The sequence below is a fragment of the Thunnus albacares genome, chromosome 11 (genome assembly GCF_914725855.1).
Source record: "Thunnus albacares chromosome 11, fThuAlb1.1, whole genome shotgun sequence".
NCBI classification, from domain to species: domain Eukaryota; kingdom Metazoa; phylum Chordata; class Actinopteri; order Scombriformes; family Scombridae; genus Thunnus; species Thunnus albacares.
Genome location: NC_058116.1, coordinates 27,665,781 through 27,689,927, shown reverse-complemented (window position 1 = coordinate 27,689,927; position 24,147 = coordinate 27,665,781). Strand labels below are relative to the sequence as shown.

At 40.0% G+C, this 24,147-nt stretch overlaps 1 protein-coding gene across 4 annotated transcripts in view; it reads left to right on the top strand.

Annotated features, from left to right (window-relative positions):
* Positions 1–24,147, top strand: part of hecw2a (HECT, C2 and WW domain containing E3 ubiquitin protein ligase 2a) — a 55,389-nt gene that overhangs the window by 14,432 nt on the left and 16,810 nt on the right. The window contains exons 2-22 of one of the 4 annotated variants that reach the window (XM_044366161.1): positions 163–243; positions 491–902; positions 5,479–5,586; positions 5,905–5,999; positions 7,495–7,561; positions 8,520–8,689; positions 8,829–8,968; positions 9,138–9,238; positions 9,328–10,187; positions 12,710–13,013; positions 13,219–13,311; positions 14,273–14,423; positions 14,814–14,920; positions 16,280–16,404; positions 17,694–17,879; positions 19,062–19,196; positions 20,272–20,392; positions 21,434–21,530; positions 21,723–21,806; positions 23,152–23,234; positions 23,801–23,921. In XM_044366161.1, the coding sequence (XP_044222096.1) occupies positions 524–902; positions 5,479–5,586; positions 5,905–5,999; positions 7,495–7,561; positions 8,520–8,689; positions 8,829–8,968; positions 9,138–9,238; positions 9,328–10,187; positions 12,710–13,013; positions 13,219–13,311; positions 14,273–14,423; positions 14,814–14,920; positions 16,280–16,404; positions 17,694–17,879; positions 19,062–19,196; positions 20,272–20,392; positions 21,434–21,530; positions 21,723–21,806; positions 23,152–23,234; positions 23,801–23,921 (3,527 nt within the window). In that variant the 5' untranslated portion in view covers positions 163–243; positions 491–523. Of the gene's footprint in view, positions 1–162; positions 903–5,478; positions 5,587–5,904; positions 6,000–7,494; positions 7,562–8,519; positions 8,690–8,828; positions 8,969–9,137; positions 9,239–9,327; positions 10,188–12,709; positions 13,014–13,218; positions 13,312–14,272; positions 14,424–14,813; positions 14,921–16,279; positions 16,405–17,693; positions 17,880–19,061; positions 19,197–20,271; positions 20,393–21,433; positions 21,531–21,722; positions 21,807–23,151; positions 23,235–23,800; positions 23,922–24,147 lie in introns of all 4 variants that reach the window. The other 3 variants (XM_044366163.1, XM_044366162.1, XM_044366160.1) reach the window with 3 other exon arrangements.

Here is a 24,147-nt window from a genome sequence, read left to right as displayed (position 1 = left end):
GGTGACAGGTTCTTTGACGGGAAACAACCCCCTTGTGACTAATGCTTGTTCAGTCGTTTGTTGATTGCAACTTGCTGCATGCAATCATTGCTTTTGTTGTGTGGGAGTGATGTCGTAGCTTACTGATTTCTCTCTGTCTCTCTCCTCTTTCCCCGTTTTCAGGCTCTCCTTGCCCTTGGATAACACGAGATAAGAGTGGCAAAGAATTGTTGGATATCTTCAACCTCTGCTATAGCCTTTATGGTATGATGGGAGGACCAAAGGGCCTAACAGTGGGAGCCTCTGTGGAGAAGGAATCAGCACATAATTTCTAAGACTCCCATATGTTTTGTCTCATGACAACCTTTTCTAACCTTTTCACTGTCATAACATGAGGATATAAGTTGAGTCAACATGGATAAATCATCAAAATGTGTCATCACTTAAACAACCAGCTCAATCAATAAAAAGCCTCTTATCTCTGCCTCTTCTTGGGCCTTCTCATCAACAGTTTTCGTAGCTGCCTCTTCATCAGCCGTACAACATGCGCCCTTCCCTCGCCACAGCAGTCCTACCACCCAGGACACGTTCCCACAATGCACCCAACCTGGCTGTGGGGAGCCGTGAACATGTATCAGCCCCACGAAGGCGCAGCCCTCACCTGCGGCACACCCTCAGCCCAGAGAACCTGCGAACCCTGGCGGAGAGGGGTGGGGCTTCTGTTGATAGCGTCTCTGTCGTCAGCAGTCCTATTGGTCTTCCACGGGCTAACAGCGACACAGATCTGGTGACCTCCCAGAGCCGGTCCTCACTAACGGCGTCCACACTGGAGTACACGCTGAACCGGGGACAGAACCTCGTCATATCCTGGGATATCAAGGAGGAAGTGGATGCTACCGACTGGATTGGGCTGTACCATATTGGTAAGATTTGCTTGCATGATACCTGATAATGATTGTATAAATGGAGTTGCTAGCAGAGCTGTTTTTTTAAAGGGCTGGCATTGTTGAAAACACGAAAAATGAGCTTTGGGATGGATCAGGGTGATGGTGAGGCCCTCCTGTGCTGTTAAATTACTTTTAAGTTATTTGAAATTTTGAAATTTGCGGCTCAAGAGGTAGCGGTGTTGAGGAGGAACCTGTTAGTAGGGTTAGGGTTAGCAGGACACTGGAAGTGTTGCTGGTTGTTCAGCAGCAGCAAAAGTCTTAACAGCCTTCCAGAGGATGGAAATTTACATCAGGAATGGCTGGAATTCATTTTTGGAGACAATCTTCCCTCTGTTATGAGTTGTTGTGTGTGTGTTTAGCACATTTTACAGCCGACTGCCTGCTTAACGAGACTCACTATGCTGCAGGATTTTCAACTGCTTGATCTTCAATTTTTAGATGAAGTTTTAAAACAAGCACTCTCGTAAGCGTTGTTTCTTTCTGTTACTCAGCTAAAGCAATATAATATATCTGTGCTAAAGCTAAGCTAGCGACCTCCAGCTGTATTTAAAAAATACTTTTACATTGCGAGGAAACACAATCTCACCCTTATGAAACATCTTTTTGAAGTCTCAACTGTGCAACAGCAGGTTCTTCCCCTTCACTCAGGATCAGACTCCAGTTCATAGACCGCTATATACTACTACTAGCTAGCTACTTACATGGCTAGCTGCAGCCATTACCCAGGTAAAGATGCAGCGTAAGGGAATTTGCATTATTCATTAGGTGGCCATTAATAATGCTGATTTTCTATAAATAAAATTGGAAACAACCTGCTGGAGGACAGAGGGGGATCTGGGCTGTAAGGAAAGATTTAGAGAAATCTAAATAGATAGATAGATAGATAGATAGATAATGTTTGAAATAGACTCAGTATTTATACAAATGAGTCAAAAAAGGCCATTATACCAGATCTTGAAGTATTTTGGAGAAAGTCAGTTTTCATGACAGACAAGTCTGAGTCAAGTCACACATCTTCATAAGCCAATTGCAAGTCAAGATGTTAAAATGATGCAACATTTGAATAGTTTTCTTTCAACACTAATAACTGTGTAATTACAATCGATGCTTAGTCTCAATAATAAATATGCAAAGTATTCTGCTATTCAAGGCCTGTCTATTAATTTATTAATGTTCTGGGATTTGTCTTGGTCAAAGAGTCTGTAGGGTGTTAAGTCTCACATAAAGGCCCATACACACTGTGCTAAAACAGTGATTTTTCAGGTTTAGGCATGTCACACTGTGGAAGATGGTCAAATAAAATCTTGGTACCAACCTTTATCAGACTGTGTGATATTAATTTTGAGGCATGTCAGATGCAATAAATGTCTGTTGAATCATAGCAATACAGAGTAAATAGAGAAAAAAACATCATTTCTATCTTTTATCCCAACTTTCTCATGTGCATGTTTGAAAATGCAGCAAAACAGAAGTAAAAAAAAAAAAAAAGCTTTGACAACACAATACCCTGTCCCACTTAGGGTCCACTTACAAGCTTTTTCTAGAGCTTTTAACATATCTCATGGTCTTCAACGGTGGATGGTGTTCACTCACTTGTAGCATTTTTAGGACTTCTTGCATGTATTGGCTTAAAGTTGAAGAATGAAAATGTGTAAATTAACTTGGAAATAGTATTAAAAATATATTACTCATATGGTATATTATAATATATAAATATTATAATATTATAATCCTTAAAGTGCTTTGGATGAAACCATATCCTTGCATGACAACAGCTGCATCTCCATGACAGCTGAGCAAACTCTGCTACTCTTGTTGTCATCCAATTGGATGGTTTGTAGATGTGGGTCATAGAAGCGGTTAAAATTGTGAAAATTGGCCCTGAATTTCAGACACTTTCAGATTTTTGATGCAGGCTTATGATCACCCTTTTGGATTTAAAAGTATTTTACCAAAAACCAAAAGTTTTACACAGCATATAGGAGCCTTAAGTCAACTTTCAGAGATGCCTGCAAGTTTCTGAGTTGACTTGACCCTACCTGTCCTCAAAGCTTTCCGGCTGACCCCAGTGTTTTATTTTTGGGAGTTGAGAATAGCCAAGTAGAGTCTTGTGCAGAAGCTTCTAACTCAGAGTCAATACTGAAACAGGAGCTGTTGAGACTTTACACAGGACTGGAGGCTGAGTCAACATGTAACAGCTCTGCCTCGGTATACGATAACACACACACCATCACAAACCATGCACATCTCTTAGGCGAGCCTGGGTGGTCTCCAATAATGTATGCTTATCCTGCTTAGAGACAGGAATTTGACAGGGAGGAAATACATTGACCTATGTGCTGAAGAAGGCTATCAGGCTCAAACTGTCAGGCAGATCTGTCCATCATGGTGAAAAGTAATACAGGAGCAATTGTGTACAACCAGCACATTTGTTATCAAGAATCTACAAATGAATTTTGTGCTGTTTTGCTCACATACTCACATAGAGCTGAAGTCCTGATGACACCTCGGAGCTAGCGTCTGTTTCATTAGCTTCTAGGGTTAACTTTCCATGAATTAATATTCACTACTTGCTATTAGAAGTTGAACCCTTCATGATTTTAACAAAGTTAAACAACCAATCATTGACATACAAAAAAAATACAGCTGCCATGAAAATTTACCAAATTTACCATCATCGTAACCTGGTTTCCTTCATATCCATAATATTCTGTGGCTGCAACTAACAATTATTTTCATTATTGGTTAATGTACCGATTATTTTCTTGATTAATTGATTAATCTTTTGGTCTATAAAATGTCATAAAGTTGTGAGAAAAGGTGATCTTGATGAAGTGTTCAAATGTCTTGATGTTTTGTCTGATCAATAGTCCAAAATCCAAAGATACTCAGTTTACTACCATAGAAGATTAAGAAAAACAGAAAATATTCACATTTAAGAAGCTGGAACCACTGGAATCACTTATACAATAAAACAATTATCAAAATGGTTGTAGATTAATTTTCTGCTGATTGGTTTATAATTGCAGTTCTGTAATATTCACCAACTCTCACCAACATTTTTTCAACTTTTTAGCTGTAATCTGTAGTATCACTGTATATACAGCCATGTCTGAACTAGTTGTGGCCCTTTGAGTCTCCCCTGAACATGCCTCACAGCATATTGTTGAGTACAAATTAGCTCCAAGGCTGGATTGTTGGTAATTTACATTACTATAAATGTCAGTGTGATTTTGAAATAGGTTTTTATACTTCTGCAGCAGAACCAGGAAGTTTCACTTTGGCTCTTTGAACTACCATTTTATTTAATCGAATATGAATGAAATATGATGAAAACCCGACCTGCTGAACATTAAAGCGCTCAGACAGCTCGTACAGACATGCAGTGGTACTAATAAATATGATTAATCTTTTTTTTTTAATCTCTATCATGTTTTTCCCGAATAAGATTTTTTAACTGCAGAATCAATGTCGTTGTTCCACTGTCATCAATGAGTACAGTACATAATGCATTATGCAGTAAAGCAAAAAATTTGAATTGTTTCTTTACACCAGATATTTACTGGTATAATACAGTGACGTTGAGGGAAAATTGTCATCCGTGATCTGTGCATCATGATGTATTATGTTAGGAAGGGATAATTGAATTCAGAAAACAATGGGTGCCTTTGACTTCTTGGAGGTCGGGCAAACCTGCAGTGCAACAGACTTGATTCTGACTTTTACAACCCTCATGGGCATTTACGGTAATTGGGAAAAAGTAAACTTACACCTTAGGAAGAGCTTCAAAAGGACACCATGTAGTTATTTATAGCAGAATTTAGTTTTTTTAACTTGTTTACCAAATGATCATGACCTCCAGGTCTTCACCTGTCTTGATTAGTGGATTAAATTGTCCAGACATTGGTATTGGAGAAAGAGATAGTGTAAACAGCTGGTGCCGGGTGGGGCGCCGGGTCACTTCATATCGATCAAAAGGCCGCCAGGACTTCATTACCTTCTCCAGGGTCTTATACCCCAGAGGGGCTACCGCTTTCCTCGACTAAGCAGACATTCAATGATAAGCAACTTGCCCTCCTCTCATCCACACACATATACAGTACACACACCTCCCTCCACTCTTTCCACCAGTCAGCTGAGTTTGGTGCTTCATTAATCTGTGTGCGAAAGTGCTAGGTACAGCGGAATTCCCCTCCCTGTTTTTAACTCAGAGGAAGTTTTGTGTTTGTCCTTCTGGTTAGAGGTTGCAGGGAAGCTATTTTGGGAATGGTTTTCACTGATTAAAGGCAAACTTGTGTTTTGGAAAACAGAGTCCGCAGACTAAACAAACTGAGAGGCTGAACAAATGCAGCTTAGTTGCAGTTTTGCATGGCGAGAGAAGAATCCAGAGCTTGAACACTCTCATGTGTTGTTAGCTTAAAATGTTGCTATTTGATTTGACGTTCTGTGGTTTGAAATCAAGGGGATTGTCAACCCACCAACAGCATGATTTGTCTCTGTCTTATCCCAGAATCAATACACACACACACCTAACAGTTGTACGCTCCTCCAGATGAAACCAGTCCATCCAACGTGTGGGACTGTAAGAACCGAGGGGTGAATGGCACCCAGAAGGGTCAGATCGTTTGGAGGCTGGAGCCTGGGCCCTACTTTATGGAGCGTAAGTCACACCAGGATGTCAAAAACAGACAAAAACATCCATTCTTTCAGAAAAAAAAATGTTGTCATATTCTATCACTTAATAAAAATACTCTTCAATTATCAAAAGTGTAATGTGTCCCTGGCAAAAAAGTTAAAAAGTATTACAATATCATGTTTCATAAAGCTGCTATAAACAATGATCTCATCAATGTAGTATGTTTACCTTAGAATTCAGAATTTGTCTTACTATATATATATATGAGACCTTTAAAAGTGATTGTATAGCAGTTTTGTAGCTAATGATAGGCAGATAATGTTTGCACTGCTTCCTCTGCAGCTGAGACCAAGATCTGTTTCAAGTACTACCACGGCGTGAGTGGAGCCTTGAGAGCCACGACGCCCTGCATCACCGTGAAGAATCCAGCAGTCCTGGTCTGTGTGTGTGTGTGAAACAGAGAGAATCAGTTTGAGATTCATTATAGTTTTAGCATTTAGCATTACGGTTGAAACTTGTCAGAGGTGCAGATTAAAATTAATTAGGATTGTTTTAAGTAGTTTAGTCTTTGTCGACATCATAGATGTGACACACATCTTGTAGAAAGCAAGGCATTCAGTGATGTTGCTGGAAATTCAAACCTAGAAGACAACATGAAGTTGACTGAGTCTTGCATTAAAGTCTGTTTTTTGCCTTCTACAGCTTTGATATCTGCTCTGTAAATCACTTACCCTGTGTTCTCCTTTGAGAAAAAAAAACAAAAAGGGAGAAATATATGTTTTATGGTCTTTGATGTCATGATTGCACCTTCTACTTTTGCATTTATTTGTTTAAATATCTTTCTGTCATCCACTTACATAGCTGGAGTCCTTATTTCAATACAGCAATCAAATTTGCATAAAGCGATAACGTGTTATTCTATCACAGGCAGAGCAGACGGTCACACTGAGCCTGATAGCATCCTGCTACACAACACAAGAGCCACAGACTCTGAACAACAACCCACATTAGCTTTCCTGCTAAAGTCTCCTTCTTATCTAACTTACAAACATGAACTTGTCCTGCACCTTAGCTTGTTGAATGAGCCACCAAACAAACATTCACCGGGGAAAAGCACACCGCTAACGTCAGTTCGCAGGGTAGGTAGCTAGTTAGCAGCTCACCTGCAGTACATTAAACAACATGTCAACATACCTGCAAATGTCACATCAGACCCGTTAGATGCTGGTTTGGTCGTTGCTCTTCAGAATCCCTGTTAGCATTTACTTTGTTTCCATTCTGTACAGTGTAACACCGGCGCTCTGGCTTTGTTAATGTCAATCAAGCAAGCCTTCGATATGCCCCTCCAGCTAGCTGAGACAAAAAGGAGCATTTCTGATATTTCCTCTTTTCTTCTTTCTAATCAATTCTTCAATCATGAAAACTATTACTAATATATTTGTACGTCTTTGAGTGCAAACAGAGATAATTAAATGTGATTTCAGTTGGACTTTAAAAGTTTGTTGTTCAGCAGCGGACTCAAGAAAAAAGTTTCTGCAAGTTAATTTTAACACCAAAATGAATATAAAACCAGCGTAAAATGTAGCAGTCATATAAGTTATACACAATTTGTGCATAATTTAGCTTTGCAGTTGTTCAGCCAGGCATGAAAGTATAGTCACATGTTCATAAATCATACCTAGATGCTTCATATTGTATAAACAATTTAGTACATATTCTCTTTGCTCCACCAACACTGAGCGATGCATCCTTGCAGCTACACCACTGCCTGCTTTCAGCAAATGTAATTCTCCACCTTCCTAGTTGTCTCTCGTATTAGCATTTAGATTTGTGTGATTTTAGTTGGACTAATATAGGTTAGTGTTAGATCCCTTGGAATACAAATGTGTCTGTTTGTTGTTTCTGAGTCTGACGTTGCCTCTTCTTTCTTAGGTTGAGGGGCTGGCAGAGCAGGTGGGTGTTGAGCACCCTCGGAAACTGATCAGCTTTACTTTGACAGGTGAGTTGAGAGATTTACATGTTTTACATGTTTTTTATGTTAGAGGACATTTTGAATATGCATTGTTAATGCATTGTTATATAATGCATTTTTTAAGTAGCACACTGCAGTTCAGACTCTCTTCTTGTAATCGTCTTCAATAATAACTTGGAGCAAGTAAAACACAAACCAGACATTTGATTTTTGGCTGAGTGATGCAATCATGTTTGTCTCACAGTCCTTTCGGGAAAAGCCAGAGTAAACTTTAACAGCTGTTTTTCAGGAAGCACAGTGATCTTGGAATTTAAAGAGGCGTTTCCTGTCAGAGAAATACAGGGAATGTTTTCTATTTAAGTGGGGTGATATCAGAGGGTTTTTTTTTCAAATACGTTTGAAGAAAAGTGCCAGACTGCACTTTTACAGTTTGTTTACAGCAGTCTTTTGCAACAGTATATTTGACTGCAAATCATTCGCCACTTTGTAACTTCTCTGAGTTGAAAACAACAAAACAAACCATCAGAAACAGATACTACAATAGTTTAAACGCTATGTTTTAACACAATGTTGAGTAGTGTTAACAGGCAACTAATCAAATAATGAAATATGAATAAATCAAATACATAATTTGATTGGCTCACACTCACAGTCTTTCTACTTGAGAAACAGAAGAACAATTCATTTTAACAGGAAAGAGAGTTTTAGTCTTTCTCTTGTCCAGGGTAGATACAGTATATGTGGTCCTCTTGTCACAAACAGGATGTCTTTAATATCTTAAATCTCATCTCAAGACCTACTTTTTCTCAAAGTAGGTCTTATTCGTAGATCTCTTTGTTCTTACTATTCAGAGAAAAAAATTACTTGTCTCTTCCTAAAATATTTATTCATATTCATATTCTTATTGTTGTTCTATTTGTAACTGTGACTTTGTAACCCTGGTTTTGAAAAGTGCTGTAAAGTTTTACTTGATGTTTTGTTGCAGATCTGCGTGCAACTGGCCTGAAGAAGGGCATGTTTTTCAATCCGGACCCATACCTGAAGATGTCCATTCACCCAGGGAAGAGGAGCGTTTTCCCCATCTTCAGCCATCATGGACAGGAACGACGATCGGCCATCATTGCTAACACCACCAACCCCGTCTGGCATGGAGAGGTGACATTTAGGCTTTTACACACACACACACACACACACTCAATTGTCATTATCAGTCAGAAGACATACAGTATCCAAACACATTCACTTGGAAACATGCTTTTTTCTTCACTGACTGTATTTTTTTACCTCTCTGCAGAAATACACATTTGTAGCACTAATGACAGACATCCTGTACATCGAAGTGAAGGACAAGTTTGCGAAAAGCAGGCCGATCATCAAACGTTTCCTTGGTCAGCTCACTATCCCTGTGCAGCGGCTTATTGAGAAAATACCTGGGTATGTGACAAACATACACACACAAACAGAACATACTCAGTCAGCTCCAGCTTCAGCTCAGTCTGAAGGACTTTTTTTTATGACTAACTTCATTACTTCATTACATAGAGGGTCATAGAATGTATCATGGTGATGATGTGCCCGTTTTCCTCTTTGTTTGGTCGTCCAGAGTCCAGCCTGTGAGTTTCCCTTTGTGTCGGCGCTTGCCCACCGAACACGTAAGCGGCCAGTTGCAGTTCAAAGTGGAGCTCACCTCGACTGGGCCTGATGGTAAATCTGCCTCTAAATTATATTTTCCACCACTACAGAATTTATTTTCTTTAATTTCTTTTCCTCAACATGCAACCTTCTCTGCCCAGGTGCCTCTCCTGATTCTATCATCGGCATTTCGTCCTTGAATGGAGCTCCAGGGACTCCATCTGATGACGAGGACCTGCCCCATCACCTTCCAGGGGTGGTCTCTTCAGGCCCCTCCCCCACCGGCTCCCAGGGCTCCCAAAGCATGTGGGAAGGTGGGGCCACGGCCTACCCAGAGAAGGACCTGCCTGTTGTTGGAGCTGAGGGTCAATACATGGCGGCTACGAGCATGTCGGGCCATCAAATGCTCCAGAGGTCACTCATTGAGGGCCTGGATGCTATCGAGGCCCCCAAAGGTCCCGGTGAAAGACCGCTAGGCGCCGCTTCACCTAAACTACGCTCCAGCTTCCCCACACACACGAGGCTCAGCGCCATGTTGCACATCGATTCAGACGAGGATGAGGAGAGATCCGGGGCCAATGACATCATTCCGGTGCCGCTGTCACCGCTGCTGATGAACGGAGACCCTCCGGATGTCAGTGGCCCCGATGAGGACGACCCGTTTCCTGAGCTCCAGCAGGAGCCCGAGCAGCTGGAGCCGTCGGTGCTGGAGGAGGAGCCCGAGGGTGCAAGAGCTCTGACAGAAGACGTGCCCCCTGGGGCCGACGAAGTCCTGGATGCGGAGGCAGGCCTGGACTTGGAGGATATTTTGGAGCCAGACGTCTTCTCTGAAGTAGAGGACACTCCCTTCATCGAGGCTGTGTCCCATAATGCTTTGCCAGAGGGTGGAGAGGTGCATGAGGAAGGAAGGGGGCCTGGTGAGGACCCTTTGTCAGAGATTGACACCTGCTCCATGGCAACAGCCCCTCAGACGGTTGTCTCATCATCAGAGAGCTGTCCAATCACACTGACTACTGCTGTGGTGAGTTCACTGTCCTTTTATACTGTAGGTGCAACCCAAGATTCAGCCCTTTGTTCATATTTGTCTCTCCAAAACTACCAATGTTCTTATAAGGGCTGCAGCTAATGATTCATTTAATTAGTAATTAATTTTTAGGATTAATTGTATTGTATTGTTTATAAAATGTCTGAAAATCCTTAAAGAATTACTTAACAACAAGCTGAAAAGCCTTGTTTCATTGGTTTTAAGTTTAAAGCCTCTTTGACAGCTGACCACACCCACCATCACTGATTGGTGTGGTCAGAAATTGTGCTTTGTTGCACCTGTAACCACACCCACCACTGATGTCACAGGGTCCTGGAGTACACCTATACATCACTGCAGCATCACTGTGAGAATTAAACCACTGCAGATCAGCAAAAACAAGATTTTCATAGGTGTGAAGTTGCTCTTTAAGGTGACGTCTTGAAATTGTTTAGTCCAAAAACCCAAAGCTATTCAATTTATAATGATAAAAAACCCTCACATTTGAGAAACTGGAAACAACAGATGTTTGACATTTTGCTTGATAAATGACTCAAATGATTAACTATCAAAATATGTTTGATTTTATGTGGATTAATCGATTAATAGTTTCAGCACTAGTCCATAGTTGTTGTCCATTTCACACACAGATTACTTTCCAAGCAAATTAAATCATCGGATGTCTACAAGGAGGCCTCAAATTCCTTTTTGAATAATATATTGTACATGTTTTATTTATTAATAACATAAACATGTCTGTTTTTATTAGCAAACTTAGATATTTGCCCTGTGAAGTTTACTTGTAAACAAACAAAAGTTATGTTTACATTCAGAGTTTCTCACCATTATGTGAATCCTTGACGTCCTTCCTCAGAAAACATTTGCAAAGCCATTTCTTAAATATTTTAATACGCAAATATGTTTACATTCATGTTTGCTTACTATCAGTCTTCTTCCTCACTGCTTTATTGGTGCATTGCTTTGTTTGTTGACTCATTACCACCAACAGACAGGATGTGAATCATCAGCTTGCACTTGTGCATGTGTGTCCTTATACCTTTACTGTAGATACTACTGTGAATTCTTGCAAACTGACGATGATGAAACCATGATGACAATAATAGTGCAATAATAGTTTCTGCTGTGCAGTGTGCAAATTGTAAATTTGTGTAACTGTGCAACTTACTGCTGTTTGGCTTTCATTTGTGTCTTCAATTTGGTTTTAATCTTCACTTCAGTTCAATGAAAATGTTACTGCTGCACCCGACTGCTTTTTTCCATGCTGTATATTCTAATACAGGTGATTGGGGGAAATACAACTTGTATAAAATCTGCCTGTAAATAGCACAGAACTGTAGGACTGCAACTAATGATTATTTTCATTGTTGATTAATTGATTAGTTGTTTGGTCAATAAAATGTCAGAAAATACTGAAAAATTTCAATTACTGTTTCCCAAAGCACAAAATGCAACCTAAAATGTCTAAATTTGTTCTGACCAACAGTCCACAACCCAAAGATATTAAATTTAATATAATAATATAATATAGTAACTGAAGAAACAGAGAAAAACAGAGAAGTTTGGGATCTTTTCTTTTAAAAAATGAGTCAAAACAATCAATTGATTATCAAAATAGTTGATTAATTTTCTGCCGATCGATTAATTGAGTAATCAACTAATCATCGCAGCTCTACAGAACAGTAAAAACATCAAGGCAGCTGAGAGTTGATCAGTTGTAACACCACCATGAGTTATTATGTCAATCTCTAAACGCGCAGCCTAATAAAACATCACAGTCTGTTCGGCTGGTCGTAGATATGTCTACCGTGTGGTGATGAGTTCTAATAATATTTTTGCTTTTGTCACTTTTCATCCTACCGTTACTTTATCTTCTTTATCTTTGGCTGAATGTGCAGCCACAATTCACTCCGCTGTGGCTGAGTGTCATTAGTGTCTCCACAGTGCACACATTGTACTGAGCAGCAGTCTCCGCTGGGTCCTAGCCCCATGCTGTTTACACGTGTCTTGTGATTCTGGAGACTTATGGACTTTCATTAAAGGACGCTGCACCACAATACTACCGCAATCCATCATTCCACATCCAATATACGATGCTAAATACATTTTCTCAAGATCTCTGTCTGCTTTTTATGGGATTTTTCAACGAATAGTTGATTGATTCCTTTCCTGTCGTACCTACACACCAATGCATATTTGCATGAAGTCATGTGTTTGTTTCCTTGGTGATGAAGCTAATGCCGCCTCATGTCATGAGCCACAACTGGGATTGACTCACTTCTTGTAATTCACAGTTTATTAGAAGCAGTTTATGTGAAATGCTCTGCATGTCTGTGAGTGATTTACCCAGTGAGCTCAACTTGAACTTCGGCTTCTCCAACAGCACTTGACAACATAAAACACCGTCAGGCTCAATTAATGTCTTGTGATGATTATAATTGCATCCATTGTTTTCACTCTTTCATTTTTATTTTTTTATTTTTGGGGGGGATGTTTTATAGGAAGCAGAGGAGGGCGCAGAGACAGCCATTGATCCGGGGGGAGACGTAACGTCTGGTACCCCACCGAGTAATCAAGCTGTAGCTGATGAAGGTGGTGGGCAAGTCGTCGCCGTCACCGAGGCTGAAGTAGAAGCTCCCTCGGCGGGCGAGCAAGAGGAGGTGGAGGAGATCAGCGTGAGGAGGCTGAGCCTGCAGGCTGCCGGAGGCGTGGCTGTAGAACAGGAAGGGGAGGAGACAAAGCCACCTGAGGAGGCGGTATCTGCGGATTCAGAGCAAGCTACCACGGAAACAGATGGAGAGGAAGGTACTCAGCTTTAAGCACCTTTATGTTCACTTTTTTTTTTAGTTCCCAAGAAATGCATCTTTAGAAATAAACGATTTTGGTTTAAGTTGGATTGTACAGCTTAAAACCCAAGTGAACAACACTGCCGTTTAAACAATATTTTCATAATGATCACGATAAATTAAATCAGAATTCCCTTTTTCTTGCATGTGTTTTCTGTGCGAAGGTACCCACGTCAACGGCCATCCTGTGCGTTCGCTTCCTTCTGTGCGTCACGACATCCACCGTTACCAACGTGTGGACGAGCCACTGCCTCCCAGTGAGTGTGTGTGTCTGCATGAAACATACTGTCTGTGTGTCTTGTAGCTGTGTACATCACTGTCTGTGTAGCAGTATGTGTTTGTGTTTATGCGTTTGTCTTTGTATGTGCATTTGTGTCTACAGCATGTCCTATTAATGCAGGAGTAAAAGTGAAACTCAAAGTACCAAAAGAACAAGTCCATTGTGTAGGTTAGGCACTCAAACCTGCAGGGAGGTGTGCTTTACCATGCAAGACGAAAAAGTATAAAGAAAAGTTGTAAAGACGGATTTCATGGAATAAAGGAATAAAGTCTTTGCTGCATAATTGTCAAAGTGCTCCCGCCTTCTTATCAAGTTTTTATACATGTTCACCTCCTGTAGTCACCCAAAGAATATCTATCAACACATTGACTCTGTAGTATATTATAAGTAAAATATGTGTACTTTGCATTTCTTTACAAGCTTCCGTGACTCTAAGAATGGCAATGTTGATTGATCTGTTGGTCAATCCACTGACCTCAAATTTCCCAACAACTATTAGATGGATTGACATGTAATTTGGTTCAGACATTGGTCTTCCCCTCAGTTTTAATTATAATAACTTTAGTGGTGGCTCAACCTTTCATCTAGCAAAATTTCAGTTTGTCCAATAGTTTGGTTCAAGACCAAATACTTGAAAAGGTAATCACACTCAAACTCGGTTGTACTCAGTGTTTAGTGCTAATTAGCAAATGTTAGCTGCAGCTAGCATGTAAAATTAGTGAAAAAAATACAGTATATCATAAAATTAATAAAAGATTTCTGGTCATGGATGACTTAAGAATAAGATATATTCATGTCTCATCAGAGTGAGGTCGTATACGCTTTTAGTTGCTGATGTTATCATCCGTCATTAACTGTGAGCTAGCATCTATTTTTACAGTTTTGTTCCTCTGAGGCATTAAACACCTACTGTGTGTCAATTATGAACTGCCTCTTAGACTGGGAGGCTCGGATCGACAGCCACGGCAGGATCTTCTTCGTGGACCACGTGAACAGGACCACCACATGGCAGCGTCCCACCGGACCTCCTGCCCCGCAGGGCCTGACTCGCTCCAACTCCATTCAGCAGATGGAGCAACTCAACCGCAGGTGGGCTTTGTAAAGATAAATGTCCCGTCAATAACCATGTAATAGTGAATACTGCTACGTATAGGTAAATATTTAATATCACACTAAACCGAGGGTTACCTTTATCAGTAGACTAGAGGAGCAAAACAGAACTAGCGTGCTTATAAAAGTGTTTTCTCAAAGAGCCATTTTGTCTGTTATGTATTCTGCTTTAATGGGACATCGCCTGCAGGTTTCTCATCGTTTCTCTGAACTAATGCACCTTTGAATAAATAAAGGTGCACAAAGACTTTCAGAAGGGACACGCAAGCAGCTTGTGTATTAATCTCTCTTCACTCAGGATGCTTCACTTTTAGTTTGTCTGCATTCTTCGCTGAAATGGTGTAAAAGTGAACCTTCACTCGATCACAGATACCAGAGCATCAGGAGGACCATAACCAACAGTGATCGGGCAGAGGAAAGCACGGTTGACCTGCTTCCTGAACCAGAAGGCGAACTGATGCCTCACTCCATTTCTGGTCAGTTTCAATAGACCTTTATTCTTTATTCTTTATCTGGATCCCCAGCAGCTTCCACAACATGAGCACAAATAAAACAAACAGTGATTTAAAATCACAAGAAAACAAGATGAAGCTAAACACGCCAAATATAGAGGTCAGAAAATAAGTTAAATAAATCTGAATTCTGAAAAAGCAGACAATACAAACTGACAAGAAACACAAAATTGTCACGATAGAAACAAAAAGAGAATAAAAATAATCAGAAATGTTCCAAAACGACAACAACTCAAAGAAACATCATTGTAGGATTCTTCAGATTTTGTTTAGTGAAAATCTACTTTTGATGTCTTATGTCTGTATTAATGTAATTAATAAATTTATTTTTAAGGACACATTAATTAACATTTCTATAAATGTGCCAGTATTAGCCAGATGGATAATTTTCAACTGTGGTCCTTTGACAAGATGCTCTGAAACCAATGAAGTGATGGAAGCAGTGGTGGAAGTATTCAGATGCTTTACTTAAGTAAAAGTACAGAAGTATTATCAGCAAAGTATCAAATACACAAAGGTCTCAGCAGAGCAGTATTCTGTGGAGATGTTTTCTTTAAAGGAAGGGTTCATAATTTCTCAAGTCTGTCTTAAAACAACAGTCAGGAGCCCAAATGAACATTGACACATATTTTTCTTGCTGTAATTATTCCTCCTGTTCATACTGACCATTAGAAGATCCCTTTATAATACACTTACAATGTAAGTGATGGAGGACAAAATCCACAGTCCTCCTACTGTGCAAAAATGTATTTAAAAGTTTATCTGAAGCTAATATGAAGCGTCAGTCATCCAATCAAGTAGATATCTTTCAACTTTACAGTCTTTTTAGTGCCAAAGTTCCTCTTTTTGTTACCTAACTTCCACCTGCAGCTCAACAGGGAAACACTGTCTGAGGAAACACAAAGAGGGAATTTGATGCTAAAAAGACTGTAAATGTGTCAGATATCCACTTGATATGACTAACTCAGACTGCTGAAGCCTCATATAAGCTTCACATCTACTTTTAAATGACTGTGTGGACACACTGTGGATTTTGGCCTCCATCACTTACACTGAAAACACATTTGAAGGATCTTTTAATATCCAGTATGAACAGGAGGAATGATTACAGCGAGGAAAACCTCTTTCACTGTTCATACGGACACCTGACTGTTGTTTTAAAACACACTTGAAAAATTGTGAACCTGTCCTTTAAGCTCACTTATAGAAAATACTAGATACAGTATGTGATTTCGTTTGTATCACAGTCTTAGCATATTGTACCAAAATAAATATTTCTCTGCTTTCTCAGTGTCTGACTCGTGTGTGTCGATTCTGTTGCAGAATACAGACGAGAAAGTGCAGTCAGTCACTCCAGTGGTCGTTCGCGGCTCTCTCTGCTGCTGCAGTCACCCAGCGCCAAGTTCCTGTGCAGCCCCGACTTCTTCACCGTGCTGCATTCTAACCCCGTCAGTCGAGTGTGCTTCACCTTTGACCCTGAGCTCCATTAACATACAGTATATCTATCCGTCTACGTATAAACAGACGTAGCTCTAAACTCAAGAACCACTTCTATTTAATAATATTTTGGAGTACTCATCACAATAATCGGACTCAGATGTAGTTATAGCGGCGTGAATGAACCTGCTGAACCTTTTGTCAGTTCATCAACGCTGCTTCAGTACAGTTCGGTACAAAAGTGTCGTCTCAGGGCGTTTATGACTCAGTGCTGTTGGAGCAGGGCGCTGAAATGGTTCATCAGTTAAGTGATGATCAATGATGACAATCAGTATTAAGTCGTGAGTAATTTAAGTGTTATTATATGATAATAAAGTAATGTATCTAGTAAAAATACCAAACATTTTTAAACTTGCAAATGTTTGGTATCTCAAAGACGTTCTTACATATTTCTGTTTCGTATAAATTGATTATAAGCACAAAGGTTCAGTTCACCCAAATTACCAATAAAATAACCCAAAACAAACATATTCTTTTACTTATCTTTAGTATTATTTGGCCCTGCGGATAGTTTCTGTTTATGTGTTTGATGGATTTTAATGTCTGAACACATAAAAACAAAATGACTAGAGGTGAGAAGATGTTGTTTCTGGTTTGTTTGTTTTGTAGTTTTGATGAACTTATCCTTTGCTTCAATGCTGTATTTCTCTATTTTTCTGAATTACTACATTATTTTAAAGTAAGAATTGAGAAATTATTAAATAATAGACCTCACCATGCAGTTTTTGACAGTTTTCATATAGAATAAATAGAATAGCTGCACTCAAATAAAATATCTCATATTATGCAGTTATGTTTTTTCTAAATGTGTGAATATAAAAAGATAGATTGAAAAGAGAGGACTTACAAAGTTTAATTACTTAAGAAAATGTACATTTTAACCGCTTGTCTAAGAGACAAAATCTACTGTATGCAACACTGATTCTGTACTAATCATGACAAAGATGCTGTTTCGTTTCGCTTCATTCGTTCAGTTTGAATCGCTGAACCAATTAGACATCTAAAGGTCTCAAACCAGGCTATTAATAACCTAATTCACACATAATATCACCAGCATGAAATTTAAATTACTTTTAATTCTGGAGATTTCTATTATTGAAAAATACTGGCATGAAAAATGTCAAACCATCCACACACATCCACTTCCATTTTTAGTGAATGAACTAACTAAATGACCTGAATGCTGTTTCTCTAGTCTGCCTATTGTCTCTTTCTGATGACATCACCTCTCTCTGTCCAGAGTGCCTACCGCATGTTTACGAGCAACACCTGCCTGAAGCACATGATCAGTAAGGTGCGTCGGGATGCTCATTACTTTGAGCGCTACCAGCACAACCGCGACCTCGTCACCTTCCTCAACATGTTCTCCAACAAGCAGCTGGAGCTTCCTCGGGGCTGGGAGATGAAGCACGACCATACTGGGAAGGTGTGTCTGTGTGTGTGTGTGTGTGTGTCTGTGTGTGTGTGTGTGAGACCCCTGACATGTGACTCTTGTCATTACATTAATCCTGAAGGTCGTGTGTGTGTCCAGTGATTGTTTCCTCTGCTCAGTGGCCCACAACAGCAAATCTTAGATTAAAACAAAGACTAAAGTGTGTGTGTTTGAGGTACTTGTACTAGTATTAGTACCATTCATGCTACTTGATACTTCCACTCCACTACACGTCAGATGGAAATAGGGAAATATTGTAGTTTTACTGCACTACATTTATGTACCAGCTTGAGTTACTTGTTCCTTTTGTGGTTAAAATATAACACATGGTTTTAGATTAAACTAATAGATTACAACCTTTTTGGCTTATGATCCCTGACAAAAACATCTCACATGGTTTCATTCAAATCAAAGACTAGAGAAAAGTCCAAAAATAATATTAATTCATGTATCAGGGGCCCCGTTTCACCCAAATTCACAACATGCAAGCTGCGACTTGCAACATGAGATCATTTCCCCTCGTGTTAATTCGGGACCCGTGCACAAGCATGTGAGAGGAAATACACAGGACATTCTTCAATTTGCGAGTGATAGTCATTTGTGACACGGGGCACTGGAACCAATTTCCTGGCAAATTGCTTCTGTGAAACATGACTCAGAACTTTGTTTTTTCTTTGTTAATCATCTCACATCCCCTCAGATTTATCTCGTGACCGTTTTGAAGGGTCCCGACCCCTAGGTTGGGAACCACCGGACTAAACTAGCTAACTGTATATAAAGTAGTTGAAACTAGCTCCACCTCCAGCAGCTACAACACTAGCATGCTGCTCTAACACTGATGCTTCACTATAAATAATGTAATTTATCATAATATATAGTATATTTTTCTATAAAATTAGTACTTTGAATACTTAGCTGATAATACTCTTTACTTTGACTTAAGTAGGATTTTAAATGCAACACTTTTACTTGTAATGTAGTATTTTTACACTGTCGTATTGGTACTTTTACCTAAGTAAAGGATATGAGTACTTTTTCCAGCACTGGTGTTTGTTTCAGGGTGATGTTATCTTTATAATCCTTCCTGTCAGCGTACCGTATGTGATGATATGTTTCCTGTGTACACATAGTGGAGATCATGTGACCGACCGTGAGTGTTTCTTTCTCAATCCTCAGCCTTTCTTTGTGGATCACAACTGTCGCTCCACGACCTTCATTGACCCGCGGCTGCCCCTCCAGAGTTCTCGCTCCACCGGGCTGCTGGCCCACCGCCAGCACCTGAGCCGCCAGCGTAGCCACAGCGCCGGGGAGGTGAGAGACTAGCCGCCGCTGCAGCACTCATCACTGGGAGTCAGCTTAAGACTTGCAGAGAAACTGCAATGTTTATAGAGGCCCAGTTTGAAGGATAAAAAGGCTTTTTTTTCTTACTGCTAAGGCCCCCACAGAGAATGACATCAGTGCTTCTTAAAATGCGAGTCAGGAGTGCAGCAGTAGAAAATTAATTATTTAATTTTGTCAGTACTTAGAGTCTGCAGTTCTTCTTTTTCCAGTATTTGCTGCTGATTTAGGCCCTTAGTACAGTGAAACATCACCTAATTTCAAGGCTTTAACAATAAATCCAGTGTCCTTAATCCTTCTTTATTCCCTGCTTCATCTTCATATACATATCGCATGTCATATAATTGATCTTTTTTTATGTTGATATAATTGGGAAGATAGACAGATGGACATTTGCTCCCATCTTGTTTCCACTCATCTCATCCAAAGCTCTATGTAGGATTGATTTAATGTCATTAAATTACCACTGATACCTTCGTGTTAATTACCATAAACATCAGAAGCCGTAGTGAACATGATAGATCGCTACTGTTGCCCCTTTCATCCACAGAACGCGCGCCGGTATCGAGTTCAATTATCTGGTTATAAGGTCATGGATTTTGGATAGGGGTCCTATTAGTAAAAAAAAAAAAAAAAATGGAGGCATTGCATACTAATGCAGCAGGGAATGTTTTAAAAAATATCTCCCTTGCTGATTTATTCAAATGCTTTCAGGAATATCTGATTTCTGAGACTGCTGAAATATATGTATATATTTTTACACTTTTTGCTACATCCAGGTTTACACATACAGTATTTATCTTCCAGTTTTGGTGCTTTTTTTGCAGCCATCTTAAATCTTGAATACTGAGCTGACTAACTCAATGTGAGGGATTCACAATTTCAATGGCAGCCTGTCCGATAGTAAATCTATGATAAAGTATATGGTGTGTTTTTGGAAAATGTATGACAGAATCATACAGATTTATAAAAACTAGTGTTTTGGTTGCGTCGGCTGATGACCGGCCGGTGGATCGGTCTCAGAACTAGGATGCGACCTGAACTGTAGTGCTTCCTTTTGTCACAGGTGGTGGACGACTCTCGCCAAACCAACCCGCCCATCATGCCCCGCCCATCCAGCACCTTCAGCGGCTCCAGTCGAAGTCAGTACCACGATGTGGTGCCTGTGGGTATGTCAGGCAGAATCAACAACACATTCCCGCACAGTATAAACACACACGATTACAGACTCGAGCTGCCCTCTGAACGTTGATCATTCGAATTACCAGTCAAGAATTTTGTCATTTTGTCAGTAAAATCAGCTTTTTTTTTTCTAGCTGTGTCATTTATCCAGAATAACGCAGGGTGACAGCATGACAGGCTGGTTAACTTTTACACACTCTTGCCTCAAAATGACCTAAATACATAACCGTGATGGAAACGGAAGACAGTGTGACACAGAGCAGAGCGGCTCTATTTCCTGCTCCGACTATGACGCTCTCAGCTGCCGTGTTGAATGTTAGCGTTAGCGTTGAAGTCGGTTAAACTACTTTTCAACCAGATGCTGATACAACCTCGTCTTCAGTCAGGTGTGATTGACTCTTTGGCTGACAGCAGCCCAGGCAGGAGAGACACTCAGGAAGTGTGCTAGGATTTTATAACTGAATAACTATGACCAGGATGCAGACTTTTTATTTTTCTGACTGTGTTGAAATCGGTAAAACATGAGACTCATGTAGGCTGTTACAGAATCTGAATTAGCTTTATTGGCCAAGTATGTTTACGTGTACACAGAAATTGACTCCCAGTGTGCTTACACACAACAATCTTCAGAAAGATACACAAGGACAACAAGCTGAACACAGATAATTAAATATAAGACGTCACTGTTATGTACAAGTAAGTGGGTTAAAACATACAAAGTCTATATACAGGTAAAATTGATTTTATGAGCTGTAAACATGATACAAATAGTGCAAAGGTGTGAAGGAGTGCATGGTTAAGAGGTTAGTTTAGGGCGGCTGCTCTGCAGGTGTACTGGATTAACTGGGAAGAGGCTGTGAGTAGTATTTCTCATAATCGTAGGTCAGGTTGAAGAAAGAAACATCAGTAATAATATTGAGTTTTTATAAGAATGATAAATATGTATCGATAAGAGGAAACATGCATGAGACACAAGCATGATGAATTAAAATATACCTATTTATAATTCTCTCATCGTCTCCCTCCAGCCTACAATGACAAGATAGTGGCGTTTCTACGGCAACCCAACATCTTTGAGATACTGCAGGAAAGACAACCGGAGCTCGCCAGGAACCACCCGCTCAAGTACGTCTCTCTCGCTTCCTCTTACTGTTTCCTTTTTTACTCTCTCCGTCTCCCTCTCTAGCCTCGCTCACCTCCATTATCATCATCATCATCATCAGTCAACGTGAACACACAGTTAACCTTTAGTCCTAATGGATTGTGTCAGTTTACCGCCTGACGTGTGTGTGTGTGTGTGTGTGTGTGTGTTTGCAGGGAGAAGGTGCAGTTTATTCGCACTGAGGGAGCCAGTGGGCTGGCTCGTCTCTCTAGTGACGCTGACCTCGTCATTCTGCTGAGGTGAGTCCTGTTTATGTGTGTGTGTGTGTGTGTGTGTGTGTGTGTGTGATTATTGGTCACAGGTGAAAATTATAACTTAATGTTTAATCAAGTTACTCCAGATTGGTACCATCTGTCCCATTTTGAGTTTAGTATTCTTGTTCCTTGTATTACTTTGCTTTGGGGGATAATCATGCTCTCAGTTTTGGAACTACCATTCCCATAATGCCTCGGGGGATGTAAACAGGAAGTATAATGTTGCCATAGCTGTGGGCTACAACTTAAACTTCCATTTGTTTACACTTTGGCAAATTAGCACCATTAAAAGTATGCTGAATTAGCTATTAGTAGTTGCTGTTTGAAACGTAGCCGTGGATGCAGAGACAACCTTCACTGGATGACTTTGATCCCGTAGAAAACTTAAAAATGTGATGATTCTCAGTTCTGGAGTCTTTTTTTCTATGATTTCTAAGCAGATTTATGAACGTGCATCTGCAGTGTACACCAGGGATGATGATATCCTTCAATATCTTTAAAGATCCCCTCCAGACATGTTTTAAGATGTATATGAAATACTCTGTTTTGAATAATGATTTGTTTCTGATATGGTTTTACCACAAAAAAAAGTTCAATTGTCTCATCTTGTCACATCTCTTCCTTCTCCCTCATTGAAATTCCCTGAATCTATGAATATGCAAATATTTTTCATTTCAAAAGTTCAACTGCTGAACACAAGATGTCTCCTACTTCACTGAAAAGTCTGTAGGTAAAAGCCTTAAACTCAGATTTAAGGTAAAGGCAGAGGAACTTTCGAAGCTCAAACATCCAAATGAAGGAACAAAAGAGAAAAAGACATTTTTAACTTGAGTGGGAAGTCGCACTGAATCTAAAAAATATGCGTATCATATCTGTGTGTTCTTTGAGTTATGACTCAAAGAAGGAGTACGAGTTTTAAGTCAAATTGCTGCTCACGTCTCTCCCTCTGCGTCCCTCCTTCGACTCCCGACTCTCCGGTTTGGAAATCTTTATCTTTTACAGTCATGATTACCTGCTGAGTCATGCGATGCAATGTTCTTGGCGGCTTTAACATCTTCACCAGATGCCCTCTCTTAACAAACCTTTTCAGACAGCGTTGCTTTGTTTTTACAACCAGCAAAATCCATTTTTAATCCAGTGCAGTAACTGTAAATGTAGTAAAGATATTCTTTAGAAATCAGTTACAGCTCCACAGCTATCAGTAATACAGATCTAATCCTTACTCTTCTTCACCTATGCTAATGCTACGCTGCTCTAAGGCGTATAATTTCTCTAGTGTTAGATGTCTTTTCCTTTCTGATTGTATTCTGATTGTGTTTCCTCTCCTCAGCTTATTTGAGGAAGAGGTGATGTCATATGTGCCACCGTTACTCCACCCAAGTTATTGCCTCTCCTCTCCTCAGAGCTCCCCTGGTAAGTCTTTATCTGTCGCTCTGTCTCTCTCTCTCTCTGTGTACATCTCCTCCACTGCAACAGCTTTACTGGCGTGATACACCTTTTTCTCGCCTTTATTAAATTTTCACCCTTTAATTACATTGCACAGTATGTCTTCCATCAAGAGGTTTGGCTCGCTATATCTAAAATAAGCAATTTCATAACACCTTCATTTATAACATCAGTTCATGTCAACACTTCCCCACCTCAACCCGAAACACAGGCAGATAAATAGATGTGTTTCTGTCTATTTTTCTCACAAATTTATGAAACTGTGTGATGCAAAACAACAATCCAGGATTAACCTGCATACAACACTTCTGTTTCTCTGATTCCACACCCATTCAGGCTTTACCCGGTTTCCCCTTGAGATCATTAAAATTTCATTTTATCTCAATCTCCTCTGTCCCCCTTTTCTTTGTGTGTTTACCTCTCTGTTGTGCCTTCTGTTCATCGTCTGTTCATTTTTGCCCCCTTTCTCTTTCTTTCCTGTGTCTTTCTCTCTCTCTCTGTCTGTTTCCTTTTCTCTGTCATGTAAATCTCAGGCACCCAGCGAGCTAACGCCCGCGCTCCTGCTCCCTACAAGCGAGATTTTGAGGCTAAACTGAGGAACTTCTATAGAAAGCTTGAGACCAAGGGTTATGGCCAGGGACCCGGGAAAGTCAAGTAGGTTTAAATCCTACAATTTAAAGTAAGAATCTGCAATATTTGTGTATGTAAGAACTGTCTTATTTAGTGCTGATCTGTAGTAGTGATACAACTTATGGCCACTTCATCAAAGTCTGATATATCTTATTCCTCTGTGCCGTAAAGCTCCATTGTTGTCCAAAAACTATTCATTGTGATTCAGTCCCACACACAGAAATACTCTCTAGAGCACCAAATGTGTAGT